At 45.8% G+C, this 23,478-nt stretch overlaps 1 protein-coding gene across 2 annotated transcripts in view; it reads right to left on the bottom strand.

Moving 5' to 3' along the window:
- Positions 1-3,368: 3,368 nt before the first annotated feature.
- Positions 3,369-23,478, bottom strand: part of NSRP1 (nuclear speckle splicing regulatory protein 1) — a 331,135-nt gene continuing 311,025 nt past the window's right edge. For both annotated transcript variants that reach the window (XM_086955088.1, XM_086955087.1), the window contains 3 exons: positions 12,251-12,458; positions 11,059-11,167; positions 3,369-5,614 (listed from right to left, as the gene is read on the bottom strand). In XM_086955088.1, coding sequence (XP_086811214.1) covers positions 4,495-5,614; positions 11,059-11,167; positions 12,251-12,458 — 1,437 coding nt within the window. In that variant the 3' untranslated portion in view covers positions 3,369-4,494. The remainder of the gene's footprint in view (positions 5,615-11,058; positions 11,168-12,250; positions 12,459-23,478) is intronic.

The raw sequence follows: 23,478 nt of genomic DNA on the forward strand, positions 1-23,478 counted from the left end.
CTTTTCTGTAAGGATACAGCAGGCATTAGCATTTTACATGCTGATAGCCATCACCCACAGAATCTTAAGTGGAGTATCCCATATGGCTGAGTTGCTGCGAGCTAAACTTAACTCCAACACCGATGCCATGTATGAGTAAGAAAAGCGGAGGATGATCTCAAGAGTTAGAGCCAGAGGTTACCATGATAAAGTACTGAGAACAGCAAGTGATAAGGCATCCCAGGTGGCTAGGGACACCTTACTAGAGAAAAAGGCAGGTGGGAAACCAGGAACCAGTGAGACTCATTACCACCTTCAATAGATTGAGTCACGAAGCCAGGAAAGTGGTTGCACGCCACTAGCACCTTCTTATAAGTGATCCAGTCATTGGCAAAACAGTCAGCCCATTTCCCCAAATCACGTACCGTAAACCCAAATCGTTACGTGATGTGCTTGTACACAGTTAAACTGACACACACATTAGGAAAGAGAGCAGGAAAGAGAGCTGGTTACAGGAACAGAGTGGATTCTTTAAGTGTGGTAGATGCAAGACATGCTAGAGAAGCAGCAACATGAGAACAAATAGCACAGCCACTGGCAAACTGAAACACATATACAAATTCATCACCTGTGGCAGTGATTCTGTGTTTATGTCCTTGCGGTCTCAGATACGTGGGTAGTACCAGTGGCACAGTAAACTAAACATATCTTAGAACATTAAAGGGCTATCAAGAATCTTGATCAAGCCTACCCTGTTGCCAGACACTGGGCTAGGATGCACCAACAAAATGCTGACCTTCTTGTTTTGTTTGCTGTTGACAGCATCGAAAGGACAGTCAGAGGTGGCAACAGTAAGTGAAGTCTGTGTCAGAAAGAGTCTGAATACATCATTCTGTCCGGTAGCAAGTGCCCGGGAGGTTTGAATGAGAGTGAGGAGCTTCATATACACATCGGCTGATGTGGTACTTTATTGAAGTTATTCCATTCCTTTTTTCCTCTTGTTATGTCAAAAAATCCTTTCTGTCCCTGTGTACCACAAAATGACTCTCTCTCCTACAGTCTCCTGTGGGATCTCTAGATGTGTTTCTCTTGCTCTCCGCTCGGGCCCAATGCCCCTGGTACACAGCTCATGCATTTTTGTTTTACGCTGCTCTCCTTCCTTTGTTTTCAATAGGCACTTCTACAAGTTACTGCTACCTTCTGGGGAGGGTGAACACTGCTTTGCTGGAAATGTTCTGAGACTTAGGGTTGTGATTTTTTTCAGGTCGAATCATGAGTTTGTAGATATGCCACTGGGCCTGATTATATGTAATTCTATCATATATCATTTGCTTCATATCATTTCTGTTTCATTGACATTTTACAATACATTCTATATGGCCAATGTGGAGGTTCACCAGCCACGACATAATATAAAGAATAGAATCATCCAACAATGGCAAAGTAGAAAAATGTTATGCGATCATGAGATTTTGTGATGGTTCGGCCATTGGTTTGTCACTTGACTTTGCATTTTCTAAGTGTTGTTGTATTTCTTCTGGTAATAGGCCACTTGGCCATTATATGTGTGCGATTTTTTTAATAGTGTTATTCCACTAATATTGCCATATATATAGTTCCACCAACACTATTTGACCTGTTTAAAATGTAGTCTCTTTTGTACAATCCTGTGACTTGATATGAATTACTCCTATTTGGTTCTTTCAAATGCATTCTAAACTCTGTGATAACTTCATAGTAGTATTTTTTTCATGTTTAACACTTATGAAGTTATTTCTTTGGCGGATGTGGCACGATTTTCAGATGTGGCCATGACGATGACCTGTTTAGGTTGTAATGCATTGCCTGGAATAAATCATCTTTGTACACCACTGGTAGGTGAGGTGCTCCCTTTTCATTGTTCACAGGACCTGGACCCGCTGCATTGCACCAACCCCGCCAGGTGGCCGGGAGCTTACGGGACACATGCTTCTGAGATATATACATATATATATTCGTGTCCTGCATCTGCCCCGGACCTCCAAGGAACACCAGGACACAGGTAGGAGTCTTCAATTACTTCATTCTCTGTCGTCTCGTGCTTGTAGGCACGTCTTCCTTCTTCCCTGGTCTCCCGATACTGCCCCAAAACCCTGCCAGTCCTGAAGTAATGTACGGTAGCTGGCCCCTCCCTTCGTTCTTCTTTAGATTCAGCTGAGAAAAAACCTGTGAAAGAGACTGATTGAAGACAAGCCTCGTTCAAGAAACTCCCAATGTGCATGACTTTGCGCTAATATCTCATATTACTAAGGGAACTGAAAAGGTAGGAGAACCTTCTAAAAACAGATTAGAGCAGGAGACTCCTCTTTTGGCAGTAACCCTGAAAGATACACTAAACTGAAAATCAAAAGGACTTACAAATCAGGTGCTGGTGAAACAAGACACCGTATTAATGACTTTTCAGGCCCTCTGCTATTGGCTCTTTTATTCTTGATAAGTAAATCAGACACTGGTGGGAGGTTGACAGACTCCAGCACTACATCCAGCAGCAGCTCTTTGCTCTTTTCATTCCTAGACCAGGGGCTGATTTTTACCACATTCCTAGGAAAAAGAACCAGAAACCTGAAAGCAGCTAAGATCAGCCTCCTCATGAAGGGATTCTAAAATGAGGAGTTTTCACACTAAACTGGATTACAGGGAAGTGAACACTAAGGGGTAAATTTAACTCACCAGACAATGTGAGGGGGTACTTCTAAAATCACCATACTGTGCTTAGGGTACAACTATGACTATGAAGAAATGAGGGCGCTAATTTGAATTGGACACAAGCACCTATTATCCTCTCATTTTTTCAGAAAGGGGAGAACAATTACAAACTGTAACCTTGTTGACAGAAGGACGCATATTTCACATAGTAATGTAATGAGAGACAGAATATTTAATTTAACCCCACCTCAGTCTAAACATAACTCTCCGTCGTACTGACATTGCGACTAATATATTAAACTGGGCCCATAATTAGACTTGAAATGAGAAATCGAAGCATGTAATAACTTGTTATGTTTTTCAGACTTAGCTTTCAGCCTTATCCGGACATGAGCCTCTTTAGAAAACAGTTTAATGCTCTAAGGAAGAACCAAAAAAGAATCTGTGCTCAGATAAAGTGCACAACTACAAAACCTTTCAGTGCTAAAAATAGCACAAAAAAGAATGTAATTTTCAAAAATATTTATGAAAGGTTTTCCACAGACACCAAGGGAAATCTTTTTGACGAATCAGTCTCAGAACTAAACAAAACTGCATAATACCTAAAATTAGCCCTAGCAGTACCAAGATGGTGTTTGTATTACTGTTCCTGTGGAAGACCCTCAGCAGTTTTTTATGCAAAAGTAGCACCAGTGAAGCAAATACAACGTTCGGGCATTTATTTCAGCATTTCAAGACAAACGGGGGGAAAACACAAACATTTTCACACGACTGTTCAGCTCAGTGGTGCAAAGGTAGTAATCTTTACAATACAGATTAATTTCCAACACAGGAATCCTTCATCCACTGAGGAGTGCAATGGAAGCGGCATCCAATTGCAACTTGTTTGATTTCCCTAAATTCCTCTTCGCCGGTGACCATGGGTCAGTTTTGTAATGGGGAAAAGTGAGGGGGTGGGAGGATAGTTACCCACTGTGTTCGAATCTTCTCCAGACTCCACTTGAAGCAGTTGTGGGCCTCTGTAAAATTTGGGACACTGCAGTGCACATCTTTGAAAGAGTAACGTGACAGTATGAATCCCCACCAAGCTACAGCATGGAAATTCTTAGTAAAATGGAAGACTAGGGTTTCAAAAGTTTTCTTGTCTTTAATATTAAAAAAAAGAAGAAATAGGTGCTTGGACAGAACTCGGTGCTGATTCCATTACAGTGGCTGATAGAGCTCAATTAGTAGGGCCTCTCTCCCGTTTGCACGTTTATAACATATATCTTATTTAGAATAATATTTTCCAAATGCAAGGAAGTTATTGACTAAAGAGGGGAGCACACACCTATACCCTATTTAGAAGGTATATACTATAGATTTAGAGGATATTTTACAACTTCAAAATCACATTCGCAACTGCATGTTTTCAGCTCAATGCTAGGTGTTTGTAATGAACAAGAGCGTTTGAAACTCCCCCAGTTACTTGGATAACCAAATCTCTTACGGTATGGCCTACCCACAAACTGATCACATTTGTCATCTAGATTTGGAAAAACAAACAAGCATAGGCTTCAAAAGAAGGATCACCTCTGTGAAGGAACACATAAAAATAGCTATCCAAACACCTAATAACCAACACAAACTGGGGTATGGGGTCAGAGGGGAAGCAAACATTTATTAACTGGAAGGAAAATAATACGATGGGCTGGTTGGTAGATTTGACTTCTTTAGAAAAGTGCCATAACTCTTCACACACACTCTTGACGCAATGCATTGCAGTTGCTATGACTTTACAGCAAACAAACCCTTCAACCGAGTCTTTTTTTTTGCCCAGCGTGTATTCCTCTAATCTTCTTCCTTTTCAATATAGGACTTAGTGCTAACCCTAGCCATTTGCCTGGCGAGATAGCGATCCCTTGCAGACACCACAGTCTCTTCATTGCTACGCTTTGCAAACTTGCTCTTATTGCTTTCTGCTTCTCCTTCCTGCCCTGATCCCACTGCCTCCCCATCTTCTGTCTCTTTGCGTTTGAGCTCCATCAGTCCTTCAGGATCAGAACACATTCCAGGTATTACCGTGTCATCTACCTGCCTCTCTTCTATCTTTTCCTCCATCATGTTGATTTCTTGAACTGGGGCAGCCTTCATCCCTTCTTCCTGGGCAGGCTCCTTAGCCTTTACTTGATCTCCTTCCCCAGATAACTCTCCTTCCTTCCTTGAAAGTAGGGGGCTCCCCTCCTGTTCATCTTGTTTCTTTCGCTCCTTTTCAGCTTGCTCCTTTTTTTCAGTCTTTGATTGCTCCTCTCGTTCTTTGTTTTTCTCACCTTTGTCCTTGCTGCTTCTATGCCGCTCCTTCTCGGAATGCTTGTCATCCCGATCCTTGTCTCGCTTACGATCCTTTGTGGATTTCTCCTTCTTTTCCTTGGAGCGGTACTTACCCTCTACCTCGTCCCGCTTGCGTGACTCACCCTTATTACTATGGTCGCTGTGCCTGTGCCGCTCCCCTTTATCCCTGTGTCGTTCTTTATCTGGCTGATCTCCACGATCTCGCCTTTCCTGATCTCGATCCTTGTGTTGTCGTTCTTTTTTGCTGCTTGAACCGCTCTCTCCTTTTTCCTTTTTGTGGCTTTTCTTTGACTCTCTTTGGCTGTGTCTGTCTGCTTGAGGAGTATCCTTTTCCTCACTTGATGATCTTGAGTGCCTTTGACTGCGATGACCTTTAGAGTCTTCCTCACTGGTGGGTGAGCTGCTCCTACTTTCTTTCCTTTTGACCAACTCTTGGTTTTCTTTTGGTGCTTCCACCTTTTCTCCCACTTCCATATCTTTGCTTGCCAGATTACCATCAGAATCTGAGATCTCCTCTTTCTTCACTAAGTCTTCCTTGACTAGCCCATTTTTCTCATCATGAATCGGGTTTGCTGAGATAGGCTCATCGGAATAGCCCTTAGACTTCTCTTCCTTGATGCTATAAACAAAGAGAAGAGCAGATATAAAGGTGAGCCAAAACAGAAATTAGCGAAACATCATAAAACAACCACTTGCCAGTGGCCCGAGAACAGCCTTTTGAATTCTTCTGAAACAGAAAGGCACTGACATACACTGTCCTATGTAGTGCAGCTGTTTTTAAAATCTGTGAAAGGGTGTTAAGGGGGTATCAGACAAAGCAAAGAATATATAGTCTGGACACACACATTCTAGGGAAATTTTAATTACTGTGACAGCAGAGGTGCCAAAGACATGTGCCCTTCTTCTTGGTAGACGAAACCAGCTGTCATGCCTTGAAAATCTATCTTGTGTGCTGCAAAGATACATTACCTATGGCATCTGTTAAATGCTATACAGCAATAATGACCTAATCTCTTCCACGTTAATTTAGTTTAATTCGCTCTATCGTATGTGTGATAATCTGGATTTACTGACTTGTTTAAACAATTTGCACAATGTAACTGCCTGCCTTTTGATTAACAGCTTACAGACCCTGCACCACTGTGGAAACCATCTTCCGTGATGAGCCGACTGACAAAACACATTGAGCAGTATGAGCTCCTCAACTCTCACCAATCAGGATTCAGAGCAAAACATAGCACGGAAACGGCCATGACACACATAATTGATGACGCCCTCCAAATCCTTGATCACAATGAGTCCTGCCTCCTCATACTTCTTGACCTCTCCTCAGCATTTGATACGGTCAAACACGAGAAACTACTGGAGCTCCTAAACACCAGAATGGGCATATCCGGGACTGTTCTCAAATGGTTCACATCCTTTCTGCACAACCGATCTCAGAAGTTCAAGATCAACAACGCTCTGTCCACGCCTGTGCCAGTAACACTAGGCGTCCCACAAGGTTCCTCCCTATCCCCCACACTGTTCAACCTCGTCATGGAGCCACTCACCACCTTGCTTCAATCTTCAAAGGTACACTTCCATATGTACGCCGATGACACTCAGCTCTACCTCAAGCTTCAATCCCCTGAAGACATCAAACTGTTGAATACCACACTAAGAAAGACCCAAGCTTGGCTGGCCGACAATCACCTCAAACTAAATGCTCTGAAAACTGAGTTCCTTCTGATCTCTCCTCCCACGAAAAAGGCCATCACCCAAACATGGCTCAATCATCTAACCGCACTCAATGTCCAGCCCACCATCGTGGACTCCGCGAAATCCTTTGGCATCACACTGGACTGCAATCTCGACATGCAGCAGCATATTAGCAAAGCAACTAAAGGAGCCAACTTCCAAATCAACACGCTGAGAAAACTCAAACCCTTTCTTCCACCCAAGGACTTCCAAACTGTTGTTCAAGCCTTAGTCATTCCTCGGATAGACTACGGTATTGCGGCTCTCAGCGGGCTCCCCCTTACAACAACGGCTCCCCTAAGAGCCTACCTGAACGCGGCCGCGAGACTCATCACTGGCTCAAGAAAACACTCGCATATATCCCCTGATTTAAAATCCCTAAACTGGCTGCCTATTGAAGCCAGAATTCAGCTGAAAATTGCCTGTATGGCGCACTCGGCCATACACCACAAGTCACCCAACTACCTCTCTCAAAAGCTGACCATTTCAGGAGGCTCAAGATCCAACAGAAGCACAAAAACGCTCCTCCTGAAACCACGGAGATTCCGGAAGGAAAAAACATACAAACGCTCCTTCTCAGGAATGGCGCCCAGGATCTGGAATGCACTCCCGCCAGAAACTAGGCTTATCCCTTCCACTGCACTCTTCAAGAAAGAGGTGAAGGCCATCCTTCAGGCTAAATTCACCTGAATACTATTGATACTGGAACTATGACAATACTTGGCTCCTACATTATCGGCCTTCTGATTGCTTACCTATGCGAATCTCTTTTTGACTGATCTCCGATCTAAATCATCGCACGGATGCTATATTATTGGTTGCCAACTTGGCTATTGGGTTGTACACTATGATTTGAGTGCCTCACTAACTTGCAACGCACCCATTACTGACTACTACTCTGCTTTTACACTGCGTTTACTCACCCTCTGGTGTGCTATAATCGTACCCGATTAGACATTGTACTGCTTCAATATTAATGTTTCTTGATTGTTATTAGTCTGCATACTCTTGTGTGATTGTCACCCTATTTTGCAACTCACTGACTACTGAATTGTATATTGTTTCAAGAGTTTTGTTTACCCTACCTATTGTTTCTGTAAAGCGCTCTGATATCTGCAAAGATCTTGTTCGCGCTATATAAAACTTTAAGTAAATAAATAAATAAATAAATAAATAAATAAACCCCAGAACTAGATTTTTAGCTTCACAAGGGGTCTTGACAATTACCTTCAAAAACCATAACAAGACAGAATGCCTTTAGCTGCTATGCACCTAGGATCTTCAACAACATCTCCATATCCATCAGGACTGGCCCAACGCTGCTTCAATTTAGGGAAAATTTGAAGAGACACTTCTTTAAGGATAACGACATCATAATGCATTGACCGTCCACAACCCGGCTACCTCTCCTATGAATCCTCAACTTATGCTTGTCTTTGACCTGCACAGATTCCGCTGCCTTTTGGCTAGATTTGTGATACAGAAATACCACACACACATGTACATACTGTGATGAGTGCAGTGATCTTGTCAATCAGAACATGGGACTTGCACCATGAACCCATTTATGAAGCAAGCATAAATAGGTATAGCAAATCATAGTTTCCATTGTTAAACCATTGAAGTGGCATCATGGTTAATTTTTTTTCAGTGCATGTAATCAGACAAACATAGATTGCTCACATTATCGTGCCTAAAGTAAACCATGGCAACAACCAGACTGACCATCTGTTGAGCGAAGAGGGGGTTTGGGGTCGCAATGGGTATCATGGAGGGCATTCTTGATAAAGAGAGTGCTAATGAGCCAAGCACCATCATTCAGCCTTTTTGTACATTATCATTGCAGTGCGTTAGATTTTCAAGCAAAATTGAACAAAGCTGTTGGGTCGAAACATAATGTCAAATATCCAGTCTTGCATGAATAGTGCCAATTCAAACCGATAATATCTGTCGTAGTGGTTACACATGTAATTAATAGAGGAGCCAGCACATTGCTTAAGAAAGGCCCTTGTTTGTGACACGGCAGCCATCCCCAAATGGCTTTTTGCACAGTTTAGGAGATTCAGAAAAGCCACTGTTCTCAGACCCCCAGACTAGGCCCAACCTTGTTTTAGAATGTCTTCACTTCTGCTCATCTACTCTGTCTATAGATTATAGGTCTTCATAAGCAGGCGGGGAGACTGGAAGAAGGATGGCTTCCACTACTCTCTTTTAAACGGGGTAAGAGGATGTTGGCCTTTACATCTCTACCATTGATAGGGAAGAGCAGCTTGACATTCACTACTCTCTCGTGGATCATAAGGCTAGGACTTCCACTATGTATGCTCACTCTCTCTTTCCCTCCTTTATTCACACCCACTTAGCCAGTGATACATAGAATATTATACTCTGCAAATCTGCAGAGTGTAATATTAGAATTTTTATTGCATAAAACGCAGTGGTATAACAATCCATAACAGAAATCTCAGTTTAATCATTATAATGATTCCCCTAAAAACCGCTCCGCAGAGTTTTAATATTGTCAGGACCACTTGTATTACGCAGGAATAGAGGACCCAATTATGTGGCAGGGTTATCTAAATTATACAGCAAGACAAGGCAAATTATTTGGCATTATGGGGTTTTTACCCTGGCAGGATTACTTTAATCCATCAGAGCTAAAAACAATTTTTTTTGTTAAAATCAATAGATTATGTGGCAAACCCATAATTATGCTGTAAATGCAGCACACACATAGTTTCTTAATTCCAATGACCCTTATCATTGTCTATTGTTTTATTAACAATCTGTGACATATTGTGTGCAAATTAACGATTGCAGTCCTCTGCATAGAATTAAGCATCCATAACTCCACTTTACCTGAAGTTTTTTTTAGTGAATTTCTCATTCTCAGCTTATTTTAAAGTTCGTTGAAATGCTATAAATAAAGCGAACCATAACTTGAGTTTAACCCGGTCTTTTTCAGTGAACATACATATGTGTGTTTCATTTTCATGTTTTTGTTTTAAAGAGAAGATTAATTTCTCATTCCACACTTCCCTCTGATCAAACTTGAGCGAAGAGTGACAGCAGGTTTTCACTGCTTAAGAGCAGTTAAGTGGTTACTGAAAAATGGACATCTAAGCGCACCTCGGTCCATCATACAGATCAGGTGCACTGCCCTGGTTTGCGCCGCAGCTCACACTAGATCAATGTACCCTATCCCAATAAATGTGCTGCGCCCAGCGCAGTTTAGAACTCGCACTTACCTTAATGGTAGTGCATTTGTGAAAGATGGGCAGGCTGATTGAAGCCAATAATCCGCCTTTCACTGTGCAGGCAGCAACCAGGCCTACTGGGGAAAGGGGGACAGAGATATTCTCTGCAGCTGAGTTCAGTGAGTGACTGTAAACTCTTGCAAGGGGATGATGTCTGCACTGTCTATTGGGCCAGATATCTCGCTTTCAAATGGCATCTTTGAGGAGGACCCTGATTGTGCACCACCCAATCAGTGATTCCCTGACAGCTCCTTTGCCTCTGGGCCTGCATGTTATATGGCAAAGGCACAGAGCCATGCGTTTTCTCATTTGCATATGGCAAATGACGGAATGCCCCTTTGATATTGTGCCAGCGTTACCTGGGCTCCACCGCGATCTTAATTACAGAAAGGGCCCTTTGTGACATGTAAGAGACAAGAGCAGGAGTTCATGCCCGTTGTACCCAATTGGCACTTTTGAAAATATGGACCTACGGGTGGGAAGCAAAAAGAAATAAAATCTAACGTACTAAAACCCTTATATAAACTAGGATTATTGAGAAGCAGCTATGCATGATATATTCCATAAGAAAAACAGCTGGACAACTTTCTAGGGGAGTTAAAAAAAAAAATCGTGCAGCTTGTCAGAGCAAGATGATGTGAACTGTATCATGTAACTCAAAGCTGTTAAATAGTAAACTGAGATTTCATACGATTAGGGACAACGCTCACAAGGACAATAAAATTAAAGGTGAATGGCCACTCCTAGGACCAGCACTGATAGTATCTATTAACCTGGGACTTGGGTTCAAAGAGGCCTCTTACACCAAAGGAGTAATACATGAAATAGTGTAAGACAACAGCATCTCTTACACCAAAAGGCTTTATTCGTAACTATTGACTTGCAGTGCGCCAAAGAGTGTCTCTTCCACTGTGAGAGACATCACAGAAGATGCAGATCTTAAAATATTAGTAGTTATTAATAACAACTCTTCTTGCTTGAAACAGGTAACATGTGTAGCTACAGCTGAAAGCCTAGTTCCCAACTCACTTGGCCTCATCATAGATGGAATGAAGACAATCCTCACCTGGAGTCTCGCAAGCTGCACTCTGGCGCCTGCTCTTCGCCGACTGTCTGGTTCAGGAGATGTCTGTAGAAGCCACTTAGATCTTTCTGCTTAGTCACATCCAGAGACGCTACACAACAACAAGAAAGCAATACTGGACAAGCATGATAGAGGACAAACATACCACAGGAAAACTAAACATTCTTGGTCAATGTAATCTATTTGTTATACTCAGTTCGCATTCTCCATCATTGTACTTTTCACAGATTAAATGGCCACATTATTCCCAATTGCCAGACCAGGGTCCCAGTGTCAAATCCTTATCACATGGAACCCCCATTTCTAACATCAAGGTCTGATGCACTGGATTTCCACAAATTGATCAGTAAAAAAAAATCATAGATGCCAGACGAGACTTTGAACAATATCAACCTGACAATTTCTTATTGAAGGTACCTCCACTTTGTTCCACTGAGTTCCCTCACATTTCCAGGTCCTAGTGAACCTCACATAGGTGTCATTATCTTATGTTCCTTCACAAACCAGTGTAACGCCCCTCCCACTAACCTCGGTTTCATTCCTAACCCCGCACATAGTGATATTTAATGGCATCATTTTAAACGTGCTCCACATTCAAGCTAAAGAGAGGGTGCTACTCGGTAAAAATCTTCCTACCAGTGCTCCGGTGTGCACTGAATTCTGCTGAGAAGAGCTGCACCGGACGTCATCAGGGAATGGTTCTTTCCATGCCACACTCCGGCTCACGGCGTTTGCACTGCTGACAGTACATTTTGGATGGAGCAACGAGTCCCACACCTAACCACCTGCATGAGTTGTTACTTTTATAATACCACTAAAAAAACACAGTATTTGAGCAATGCAGTGGCTGCTACTGCTTCCAAACATGAATGGAGGGAGTGGATGACATGCCACAACATTGACATCCCTTTTCAGTGCCTTTCGTATACTACAGAGGTCCACTTATGAATATGGTAATGACAAAGACCTTGCCCAGCCTATGCAGAAAACAAACATAAAGAAACGTAGCCTGCACCGCTCTTTCCCTTGCACACCCTCTACCCCTCAAATTTTCAGAAAATTTGGAAGTGTGGATTAAGCTGAAAAGTTGGAGCAATATTAAGTGTGCTTCATTTTATGATAATCGTAGGTGGCAATTCTTAATGGCTTTCCTACTTGAAGCAACTGCGCTCACCCTCAATTGCGGCCTCCCTCTTTTCTTGGTCCTCTTGCTGAGCCCGCTCCTCCAGCTTTTTCTTGTAGGTGGAAGTGACAAAGGCCTCCTTGTCCTCAAACTCTGCTCCTTCAGCCTCACGTTCCTTCTGGATCTTCTTCTCCATGCGCTTTTCTTGCTCCTTCTTTCTCACTTCCACGGCCTGCATCAGGCTCTGGATGTACTTGGGCTGCGAGAGGCAAACACATGCACAGAGTATAAGAACCTGAGACCCCATCACTGCTGAGAGGCACAAGCATTGTCTCACAGATCAAACATTACTAGCTGTGCTAACGATTGCAGTCCTCACTATAACTCCACTTCAACTGTAGTTTTTTCCCAATGAATTTCTCATTCTCAGCTTATTTTAAAGTACGTTGAAACGGTATAACGCTACCAATAAGGAATTAGTTACTTACCTGTACACTATAGTTCTCCAGTATTATCTTTCATAGATTCACATGCTTGTATCTTCCCCGTCGTCATGGTGGGAGTCTCACGGTAACAGAATGACCAAAGCAGTATCATAGAGAAGAAAATTGCATAGAAAAGCCCATAGGGACTGTAGCATTTGGTAACCAGACCATCTCATTATTTGGTCCAAAAGTCAGCCAATCAGCATTGCTGCCCTGCCCTCACACTCCCCAGCAGAAGCTTCCTGCCTCAGATTTCCGTCCCCGAGTGAGAGACATGGATAAATACTGAGAACAGGTTCTGCCTGAGAAACTGGGAGGCGGGCGGGCGCATGTTAATCTATGAAAGATAATACTGGAGAACTATAGTGTACAGGTAAGTAACTAATTCCTTCTCCAGTATTACATCTTTCATAGATTCACATGCTTGTATCAGATTAGTAAGCAGTGCTCACAAAATTTGTAGCGTTTCCAGGACAGGACCCAGAAGGAAGTTCTGCAGCAAGTCAATGATATAATAATACATATCAAAAAAACCACCATAATGCAGATATATATATATATATATATGTTCAATCATAAATGAAAATACTGTATAGAAATAAAAGTACACCATCAAATCATACCTTACTGAAATAGGCGTTTCAGAACAGCTTGTCCCACTGCCGTGTCCTCTTTCCACGCAGTGTCCAGACAGTAGTGTCTTGTAAATGAATGCACGCTCTTCCACGTTGCTGCTCTGCAGATGTCAGGCAGCGACGCTCCTGCGAACAAGGCCATTGAAGTCGCCATCTTCCTTGTGGAATGTACATTCACTTCAGAACAGAGCGGCTTACCCGCTTTCTCGTGACATTTCAGGATAGCTGATGATATCCATCTGGCAATACTCAGTCTGGACAGAGGAAGGCCTTTCCTTTGACCTTCGAATACAATAAATAATTGATTGGATTTGCGGAATGTCTTTGTCCGTTCAATGTAGAACTTTAGGCATCTAGAGATGTCCAGAGAGTGCAATGCCCTTTCTGCTTCCGATGAGGGATTGCTGAAAAAGGTAGGCAAAATGACAGGCTCATTGAGGTGAAAAGACGTAGGAACTTTGGGAATAAAAGTTGGATTTGTCCTTAATATAACCCTGTCCTTGCGAAATTGTAAGAAGGGCTCTTCCACTGAAAAGGCCTGAATTTCGCTAACCCTCCTTGCTGATGTTAACGCAAGCAGCAGGGCTGTCTTCCATGATAGGAACTGTAAGTCTGTTTTGTGTATAGGCTTGAAAGGTGGCCTCATAAGTTGTGACAGGACTGTATTGAGGTGCCACAGCACTGGTGGGCGCCGGATGGGTGGAAAAACTCTAAAAAGTCCTTTGATAAATTCCTTTATTATCCTGGAAGACCAGAGAGATGGCTCATTTGGCTTCCTCTTGAAACATGATATTGCTGCTAAGTGCACCTTCACCGAGGCATGCGACAGGCCTGCCTTAGATAGTGACAGCAGGTAAGGCAGAATACCTTCGGGGTGTACTGCTAATGGATGTAAGTTTTGACTGTCGCACCAGTGGCAGAAACGGGTCCATTTCGCTGCATATGTCTTGTTTGTTGACATAGCTCTGGCTTGCGAGAGAATATGCCTGCATTCCTGCGTAATGTTTAGGTCTTGGAATTCCCGCTCATGAGGTTCCATGCTGACAATTTTAGCGATTGCAGATCCGGATGCAGAATCTGACCGTCTTTCATGGAGATGAGGTTCTGGAATGTCGGAAGCTGGATCCTGCTGCCCTTCGACATCTGAAGTAGTTCTGAAAACCACGCCTGCCTCGGCCAGGCTGGTGCTATCAGTATGACATGGCACGGTTCCAATCTCATCTTGCGAAGTACTCGCGGTATGAGTGGGAACGGAGGGAACGCGTAGGCAAACCTTCCTGTCCAGTCCATGTGGAATGCATTTCCCCTGGATCCTTGCTGATGGTACCTGGACGCAAACTGAACGCACTTTGAATTGTCTCTGGTTGCGAACAAGTCTAATGTGGGAGTACCCCACATTTGAAACAGGTTGTGAAGCGGAGTGTCGTGCAGTTCCCACTCGTGCGTCACGTTGGAAGTGCGACTCAGGGCATCTGCCCTTACGTTGAGGACTCCCTGTATATGTTGTACTTGAATTGAAATGCCGTTGTTTATCAGCCATTTCCAGATTCTTTGCGCCAACGTCGACAGCTGCTTGGATCTTGTTCCACCCTGTTTTAGCAAGTTAAACATAGTTGTGGTGCTGTCCGTTTGAATAAGTACCGACGATTGGTGTATCCTGGGAAGGAATGCTTGAAGCCCCAGAAACACCGCTTTGAGCTCCAACATGTTTATGTGAAGCTGTGCTTCCCAGTCTGACCAAAGGCCCTGAATCTCCAGCTCCTGAAGATGCGCACCCCATCCTTTCAGCGAAGCGTCCGTTGTCATCACGTAGTCGTGATCTTGAGGCATAAAGTGCAAGCCCTGGTCCAAGTTCTTCTGAACGTTCCACCATGACATGGCTACCTTCATACGGCTCGTGATGGTAATTCGATCCTCGAAGGTTCCTTTGGACTGAACCCACTGCTCGTCCAGTTGTTCCTGCAAAGGCCTCATCCGAAGACGGCAATTTGGTACCAGTGGGATGCAGGATGATATCATCCCCAACATGGACTTGTACATTCTCACAGAAGTGGACCTTTTTGTCTGGAGTGATGTCGCGAGACCCATTATCTTTCTCATTCGGTCTTTGGAAGGATAGGCCTTCACTGCTCTGGTGCATATCCATGCCCCTAAGAATTGGATGCCCTGGGCCGGAGTCAGCGAGGATTTCTCCAAGTTGGTCCTTAGTCCCAAGCGCTGAAAAAGCCGAATGCAGGACTGTAGAGATCTTGTTGCCTCTCTGAATGATGGACCTGTCACCAGCCAGTCGTCCAGATACGGGTAAATGTAATGCCCTTGCAATCTTAAGTGGGCCGCCACCGGGGCCATGCATTTGGTGAACACTCTCGGGGCCGATTTGAGGCCGAACGGCAGTACTTTGAATTGAAAGTGGCGACTCTCCACGATGAATCTTAAATATTTCCTGTGCTTCCGATGAATGGGAATATGGAAGTACGCATCCATGAGATCCAAAGACGCCATGTAGTCTTTTTCCTTTATCAGTTGTAGGATCTCTTGCAACGAGAGCATTCTGAAGGGTATTTTCTTTATGTATTGGTTCAGATCCCTCAAATCCAATACCTGTCTCCATTTCAGGGTTTGTTTCTTTTTGATGAGGAAGAAATGCGAATAGAAGCCTTTCCCTCTGAGATGTTGCATCACTTCTTCTATGGCTCCCTTTTGCAGAAGCGAGTGAACCTCCTTCTGCATTTCCTGACGATGTTGGTTGAGCCTGAGCACTGGGGGATGATCTGGTGGCATTTCTACAAATTCCAGAGTATGACCCCTGCTTATGACATCTAGAACCCATTTGTCCGATGTTATGGACAACCAGTTGTTGAAGTATTGAGACAGATAGTGGTCTTTTTCCGGGATCTGCTGTGTGGGGAGCGCCGGCCTGAAATCATTGACGTCTGTTAGACTGTTGATTCTTCCCTCTGGTGTTTGGTTTGCCTCTAGACTGCTGCTGGTAAGAGGAGTTGGAGGGCCTGTACTGGTTGTTGGTATTGTATTGTCGATATCCCTGTTGGTTATAAGGCTGATATCGATTGGTCTGAAAAGAGGATCTTTGATTGAATTGACCTCTTGCACCCCTTTTACGAAAGGACTGAAACCTTCCCTGTTGAAGGGATCCCAGCGCTCTAGCTGTATCGGTGTCAGATTTTATGCCTTGCAACGCCTCGTCTATATGTTTCCCAAATAAATTTTCGCCATCAAAAGGCATATCGACAATCTTTGCCTGCACTTCCGGGCGAAACGATGTTGCTTTAAGCCAGCTTTGCCTGCGAAGCGAAACTGCCCCAGCCATCTGTCTGAAGGCCATAGACGAGACATACATGGCGATGTCGATTGATTCAGCAGCAGACCTAGCTCCATCTTTAAGGATGGCCGCCGCTTCCTCCTTCCTATCTTCCGGTAGCGCAGATAGTATGGGTGCAAGATCGGACCACATTTGCCTGTTGAAACGGCTAATAAGGGCAATTGCATTGGACGCTTTAATAGTAGAGGCTGCCATGACCGCAAACTTCTTACCGGCACCGTCCATTCTCCGTCCTTCCTTGTCTGGTGGCACCAAGGAAGTAGCCACCGGGTTTTTAGAATTCCTCTGCGCCGCCTGCGTCACAACTGACTCCGGTCTGGGGTGCCCTATAAGACAGGCTGCTGCAGACTCTGGCGCTCTGTACTTTTTTTCAATCCGAGGAACAGAAACCGCCATGGAAGCCGGTGTTTTTAAAATCTTTAGGCCCTCTTCCCAGATATGAGGGATAATAGGTATTTAACGAACCAATCTTTTGGCATCGTCCTTGAAATCATACAAGAAACATTCCGTCTCCTGAACTTCCACATCCAAATTGAACCTCTTAGCCGCTTTCTCCATGATATCATGGAAACCTCCTATGTCTTGAGGAGGGGAGGTAGACGGTAGTGGGATAGGTGACGGGCCGACGGCAAAATGTAATCATTCCATTCCTGCCCCGAAGCATCATGAACAAGTTCTCCTTCTTCAGGTTGTTCATCCTCGTCGGATTCTGTTAGGTCATCTCTTATAGTAATTACTGGCGGTGATCTCACCACTTGTTCTTGTGAGGCAGAGCTTGTTTTTGGGGGCTGTGAACAAGGCACCTGCGTAGATGGTTGAGAGGTGTTTGCCTCTGGGAAACGACGGTAGTAGTCGTTTATCATGAACCTAAGGTCAGATACAAGAGACACAGGTATGGAAACCGTCTCCTGCCGCTCTTCCTCACGTGATTCCTCTTGTTGCTCCTCCTCCTCATTATAATCACCAGAATCTTGAAAAGACTTGTATCTGGAAGATTGAGTTCTGTCCTTGAAGGAATATACTTCCTCTTCGTCCGTGTCCTGACTCTTTATCTGAAGCTGGGAAGGACTGTAGGCGGCACCTGAGGACTCCTCTCCATCTGAGTCCTGCTCTAACAATGAAGAAGGTGGTAAAGGCAAAATCTGCGTCCATCAAGTGAACTCCGCAGATTTGCTGATAGTCGCCGAACCCCTAGTTGACTGAAAAGACCGAATAGAGATTATGGTCTTCGACTGTGGCGATTTGAAAGCCTTCGGCGTTGACAGAATGATTTTCGTCGACGGTGTCGTCAACGGTGCCGTCGACGGGACCATCGTCGGCGGAGCCTTCGTCGACGGGACCATCGTCGACGGGGCCCCTGTCGACATCCTCGACGTCGAACCTGTCGTCAACGAAGTCGTCGTCGTCGACGTCGTCGACGGTCTCTTAGTCGACAGTGAAATCTTACTCGTCGACGCAGCTTTAGATCCTATCGTCGACGAAGCCGTCGTCGTCGACGAAGTCGTCGTCGACGGAGCTGAAGTCTTCACCACAGATTTTGGAGCAGAAGCTAGGGAACTGGTCGATGGAGCAGACCCTTTCAGACTTGACAGCTTCTTCAGAGGTGTAATAGGAAGAGAGGATGTTGCTTTCTCCTTTGTTTTACTCTTTTTAGGCTCCACTTTCTCCTCAGAAACAGAGGCCTTTCTCTTCTTGGGTGTCATTTGAGAAGATTCCTCGCCAGAATCTGAGCCTGATGTGGCCTTCTTCTTCTGAAGCCATAACAGCAAGCGAGCCTCTCTGTCTCTAAGAGTTTTGACAGAGAAGGTCCTACAGTATTTACAATCCTTAGCAGCATGTTTAGGATGAAGACAGTAAAGGCAGTCCTTGTGTGGGTCCTCAGAGTAAATCCTGGCCTTCCCACAGGATCAGCAAGGCCTGAACAGCCTCTTTTTAGAGCTGTCAGCCATAATGAAGAAAATAGGTACACACAATACCTTAATCCAGAAGACAGGAAAATAGATTCCAAAAGGTCAAAAGTTCACTCAGGAACAGTAAACTGAGCAGAGCTCAGTGAGACTCCTTTCTCACACAAAGGCGGTTGGAAATCTGAGGCAGGAAGCTTCTGCTGGGGAGTGTGAGGGCAGGGCAGCAATGCTGATTGGCTGACTTTTGGACCAAATAATGAGATGGTCTGGTTACCAAATGCTACAGTCCCTATGGGCTTTTCTATGCAGTTTTCTTCTCTATGATACTGCTTTGGTCATTCTGTTACCGTGAGACTCCCACCATGACGACGGGGAAGATACAAGCATGTGAATCTATGAAAGATGTAATACTGGAGAACTTCATTTTAACCGTCTGCTTTTCAGTGAATATAAATGTGTGTGTTTCATTCTCATGTTTGTTACTTAAAGAGAAGCTGCATTTCTCATTCACCGCTTGCCTTTGATCAAACCCAAGCGAACAGGGACAGCAGGTTTCCGCAGCTAATGGGCAGTCAAGTGAATATTAAAAAAGTGGATATCTGAGCGCACCACTGCCCATCATACAGATCGGCTGCACTGCCCTGGGTTGCGCTGCAGCTCACATTGGATTGATGGGTCCCATCACATTGAATGCGCTGGGCCCAGCGCAGCTGAGGGCTCGCGCCTTCCCTGCCGGCAGCGCATTAGTGAAAGGCTGACGGCTGATTGAAGCCTGTGATCTGCCTATCACTGTGCAGGCAACACCGGACCTACATCGGAAACGAAGACAGAGATCTTCCTGCAGGTGAGTGTGGTGAGCGACTCCTGCAAAGGTATGTCTGCGCTTTCCATAGGACCCCATTTCTCAGCTTTCAAAGGGCACCCTTGAGGAGTTCACCACCTCAATGTGATGCAGAATTGAAATTTGCCTAGCTTAGTAATGGTAAGTTTCAATTCTATTAAGGACACGGAGGCGAGGATTATGCTTTTTCCCTTCTTCGCTGTTTATTAACAAACCAATCAGCAGCCAAAAAAGCATCAATATAAGCCTTATACCTCAGAACAAAGGATATAAAGGCTATCACAACTTTAGAAAAATTCAGAATAAACTACAAGTCCCATGGTCAGCAGCAGAACAGTCTGCACTATAGTCCTTCATTAGTGTCCATGGCATCTAGATAGGACGTCCCTCCTATGACCACTTCCTCTTTTTTCGCGCGAGTCACGCTTTAATTTCACTGGTCTTGCTTTGCACCATCGTTACCTAACAAAAAACATACAACAGCATCAGCGGTTTGTAAACCCAAACGGTCCAGAACAGGCAGTTAATCACCAGTATTATCACAACACGTCTCATCAAATACCACTGGAAAACCTGCGTACTTACTGTATTACGGGAGGGATCGCCTCCATCAGTGGCCGGGAGGGATAATCCTCGCCTCCGTGTCCTTAATAAAATTGAAACTTACCGTTACTAAGCTAGGCAAATTTCGATTTTATGTCAGGACCGGAGGCTTCAGATTATTCTAGTTTAAAGCTTACTTACCACCAAATGCGCTATATCCACCACTGGTTTGAAATAAAACCGCTTAAAAGTGGAGTCCGAGGACCAATCCGCCGCACGCATCAGGCCCTCCAGATGGGCTCCCAAAGAGAAAGCCATAGAAGCCATGGCCCCTCTAGCGGAGTGGGGACCAAACTGCTTCGTGTCGATACCTGCTTCCTGCATGATCCACCAAACCCATCTGGCGATGGTGGGTGATGAGACAGCTTTGTGTGGCTTCCGCAGTGCAATCAACAGCTGTCGTTCGCCTAGAGGACGAAGTTCTAGGGTTAAATCTTCATACGCCTTCAGGCATTGTACCACACAGAGTTTGGGGACGTCCACGAAACACGGATAAGAAATTGACCTTGACCCACATTTCGTGCGGCACCCCAACGTGAAGACCACCCCATCCGGGGAAAAAAACCTCGCCGAGATATCCAAGGCGCGCACATCAGACACCCGCCTGCATGAGACCAGACACAAGAGCATTGCCAGTTTTGCCGATAACTCTTTCAAAGAAAGATACTGGTTTGCTTGCCAAGACAAAAAAAGATTCAGAACAAGGTTGACGTCCCAAAGAACCGAGTAACGCGGTTCTGGCGGTAAGGAGAGGCGAATCCCTCTCACGAGCCTACAAACAAAAGGGTGCTCCCCTATCAGTGCGCCTGCCACAGGATTATGGCCTGCTGAGATCGCAGAGCGCATTGCGTTGACAGTGCGGTAGGCCAGTCCTGTTCAAGCCGATTCTGCTAAGAAATTTAAAACTGGTATGACGCCTGCGACCAGGGGATCCAGGTCTCGTCGAAGACACCAGCGGGACCATTTATTCCAGGCAGAGCGATATCGCTTCGCTGTGCTACCTGCCCAGGCCTTTGAGAGGAAGTTCTCAGCCGGTCCCGAAAGGCCTGGGAGCGACCAGCGTCGCCAGAAAGCCTCCATGCCATGAGGCGGAGAGAGCTCTGCACGATCAGATGGTGGGGATTCCCGTCCGCGTTGAGAAGAAGACGCGGAAACTGGGGGAGTAGGATTGGAGAATCCCAAGAAAGTTCCAGTAGAACCGGAAACCAGACTTGAGATCTACACCAGGGAGTCACCATAACCACGTCCGCTCGCTGGCGGCAAAGTTGGGCCGCCGCTCTTAGCACCATCGAAAACGGTGGAAAGGCGAATGACTGTTCCTGACTCCAATCCTTGAGAAAGGCATCCGTGGCCTCCGCGAGAGGGTCTGGCCTCCAGCTGTAAAAACGCAGGAGCTGGTGGTCCAGACGGGACGCAAAGAGGTCCACTGAAAACGGGCCCCACAGCGTGTTCAGCCACCTGAAAACCTGCGAGTCCAGCTTCCACTGACTGGAATCCCGCAAGTGCCGGGAGTGCCAATCCGCAACTTGGTTGTGTTGACCCGGCAAGTACTCCGCTGTGACCGAGATATGGCGAGTCAGGCAGTAGTCCCAAAAGACCTTGCTAAGTCCGCCAAGGCTTTGGAACGAGCCCGCCCAGGTGGTTGACATAGCGGACCGCGGAGATGTTGTCCATCCGAAGTAGGACTCAGGAGCGGGCCGAATCCTTTGTCCAGCAACTCACAGCGAAGGACCCCGCCAACAGTTCTAAGCAGTTGATATGCAACTCCTGCTCTTCGGACGACCAGGCGCCGCCTGTGGAGAACCCTCCACAACGGGCGCCCCAGCCGGCCCTGCTGGCGTCTGACTCTATGACTAAGTCCGGCACCGGTCCGAAGATCGCCCGGCCGTTCCAAGCTTCCATATGAGTCAACCACCAGGTCATTTCCTCCTTCACCTCGACTGAGAGGGGAACCACCTGATCGTATGTTAGTCCCCGACGAAGATGATGCGCCTTGAGGCGCTGAAGGGCCCTGTAGTGAAGGGGGCCCGGAAAAATTGCCTGAATGGATGAGGAAAGCAATCCTACCACTCAGGGAATCTACCGGAGCGATGTGTGGGATTTCGCGATCGTCCGACGCAGAAGGTGACGAATCTTTCCCATCTTTCTGGAAGGAAGGCTCAGGGTGCACTGCACTGAGTCCACCGTAAAGCCGAGGAACACCACTGTCTGAGTAGGGGAGAGAACTGACTTCACGCCGTTTATTACAAATCCCAGCCCCTGGAGCAAGGATACTGTTGAAGTTGAAGGCTCAACTTCTTGGGACACTGTGCCATCAACAGAATGTCGTCTAAATAGACAATCATCCGAATTCCTTGGCCCCGCAAGAGCTCCACAGCCGGAGTAGCTTGGTGAAGCACCAAGGCGCCGATGAAAGACCGAATGGAAGGGCGGTAAACTAGAAAATTTGACCCATCAACTGGAATTGAAGAAAACGACGATGCGGAGGGTGGATAGGAACCACTAAGCACGCATCCTTGAGGTCCAGACGGACCATCCAGTCGTTCGGGAGGAGCACATCCCGCAAGAGATGGATCCCCTCCATCTTGAAATGCCGGTAAACCAACCACCTGTTGAACTCTTTGAGGTTGATTACCGGACGTTTTCCCCCATCCACTTTGTCCACCAGGAACAAGTTGCTCAAAAACCCGGCCGGATGTCGAGTTGAACGACAAATGGCCCCTTTGCGCAACAGGTCGGCGACCTCTTCGTCGACCAGTTGCGCATCCGCTTGAGAGAAAACGATAGGGTGTGGGGGTCTGTCTTGGTATGGTCGATCGTAAAACTCTATATGAAAGCCGTGGACGGTCTGTAAGACCCAAGCGTCCGACGTTATTCCGGCCCATGCCTCTGGGAACAGGGCTAACCTCCCCCCAATGCTGACACTGTCTGCCGATATAACACTCACCGTTTGGATTGTTTCCACCGGCATTCTTGAAACCACCGCGCCCTCGGAAGCGCTGTCCTCTGGTTGGATAGAAGGTATTGTAGTTTGCTGAGGCATTAAATTGTCCTCTTCCGGAGCCTTGGTTTCTGTTGGCAGGTTGTTGACCACCACGGCCGGTCGCGAGGCCCCCACCGCGACCGGCCCCCCTAGAGAAACGCTGTTGGAAAACCCTCTTTATACTTGACTGCGCCCTATCAAGGGACGTAAAAGTAAAGACAAACTTCCCTAATTCTTTGATAAAGGGGTCCCCGAAAAGGCCCCCTTGGGCCACCGCCCCCGCCTCCGAGGAGGCCAAGTCTCCCAGTTTCGGGTCAAGCTTAATGAGGAGGGACCTCCGGCGCTCGGTGGAAAGGGTGCAATTGGCGTTCCCCAGAAAAACCACTACTCTCTGTGCCCAGTTGGACAGGACATCTGGGGAAATGGCCGCACCTGACACTTTCGCTTCCTCCGCCATGTCCAGGATCTTAGTTATAGGACCTATG

Source organism: Lissotriton vulgaris, chromosome 2_1 (assembly GCF_964263255.1).
Source record: "Lissotriton vulgaris chromosome 2_1, aLisVul1.2, whole genome shotgun sequence".
Taxonomy (NCBI): Eukaryota; Metazoa; Chordata; class Amphibia; order Caudata; family Salamandridae; genus Lissotriton; species Lissotriton vulgaris.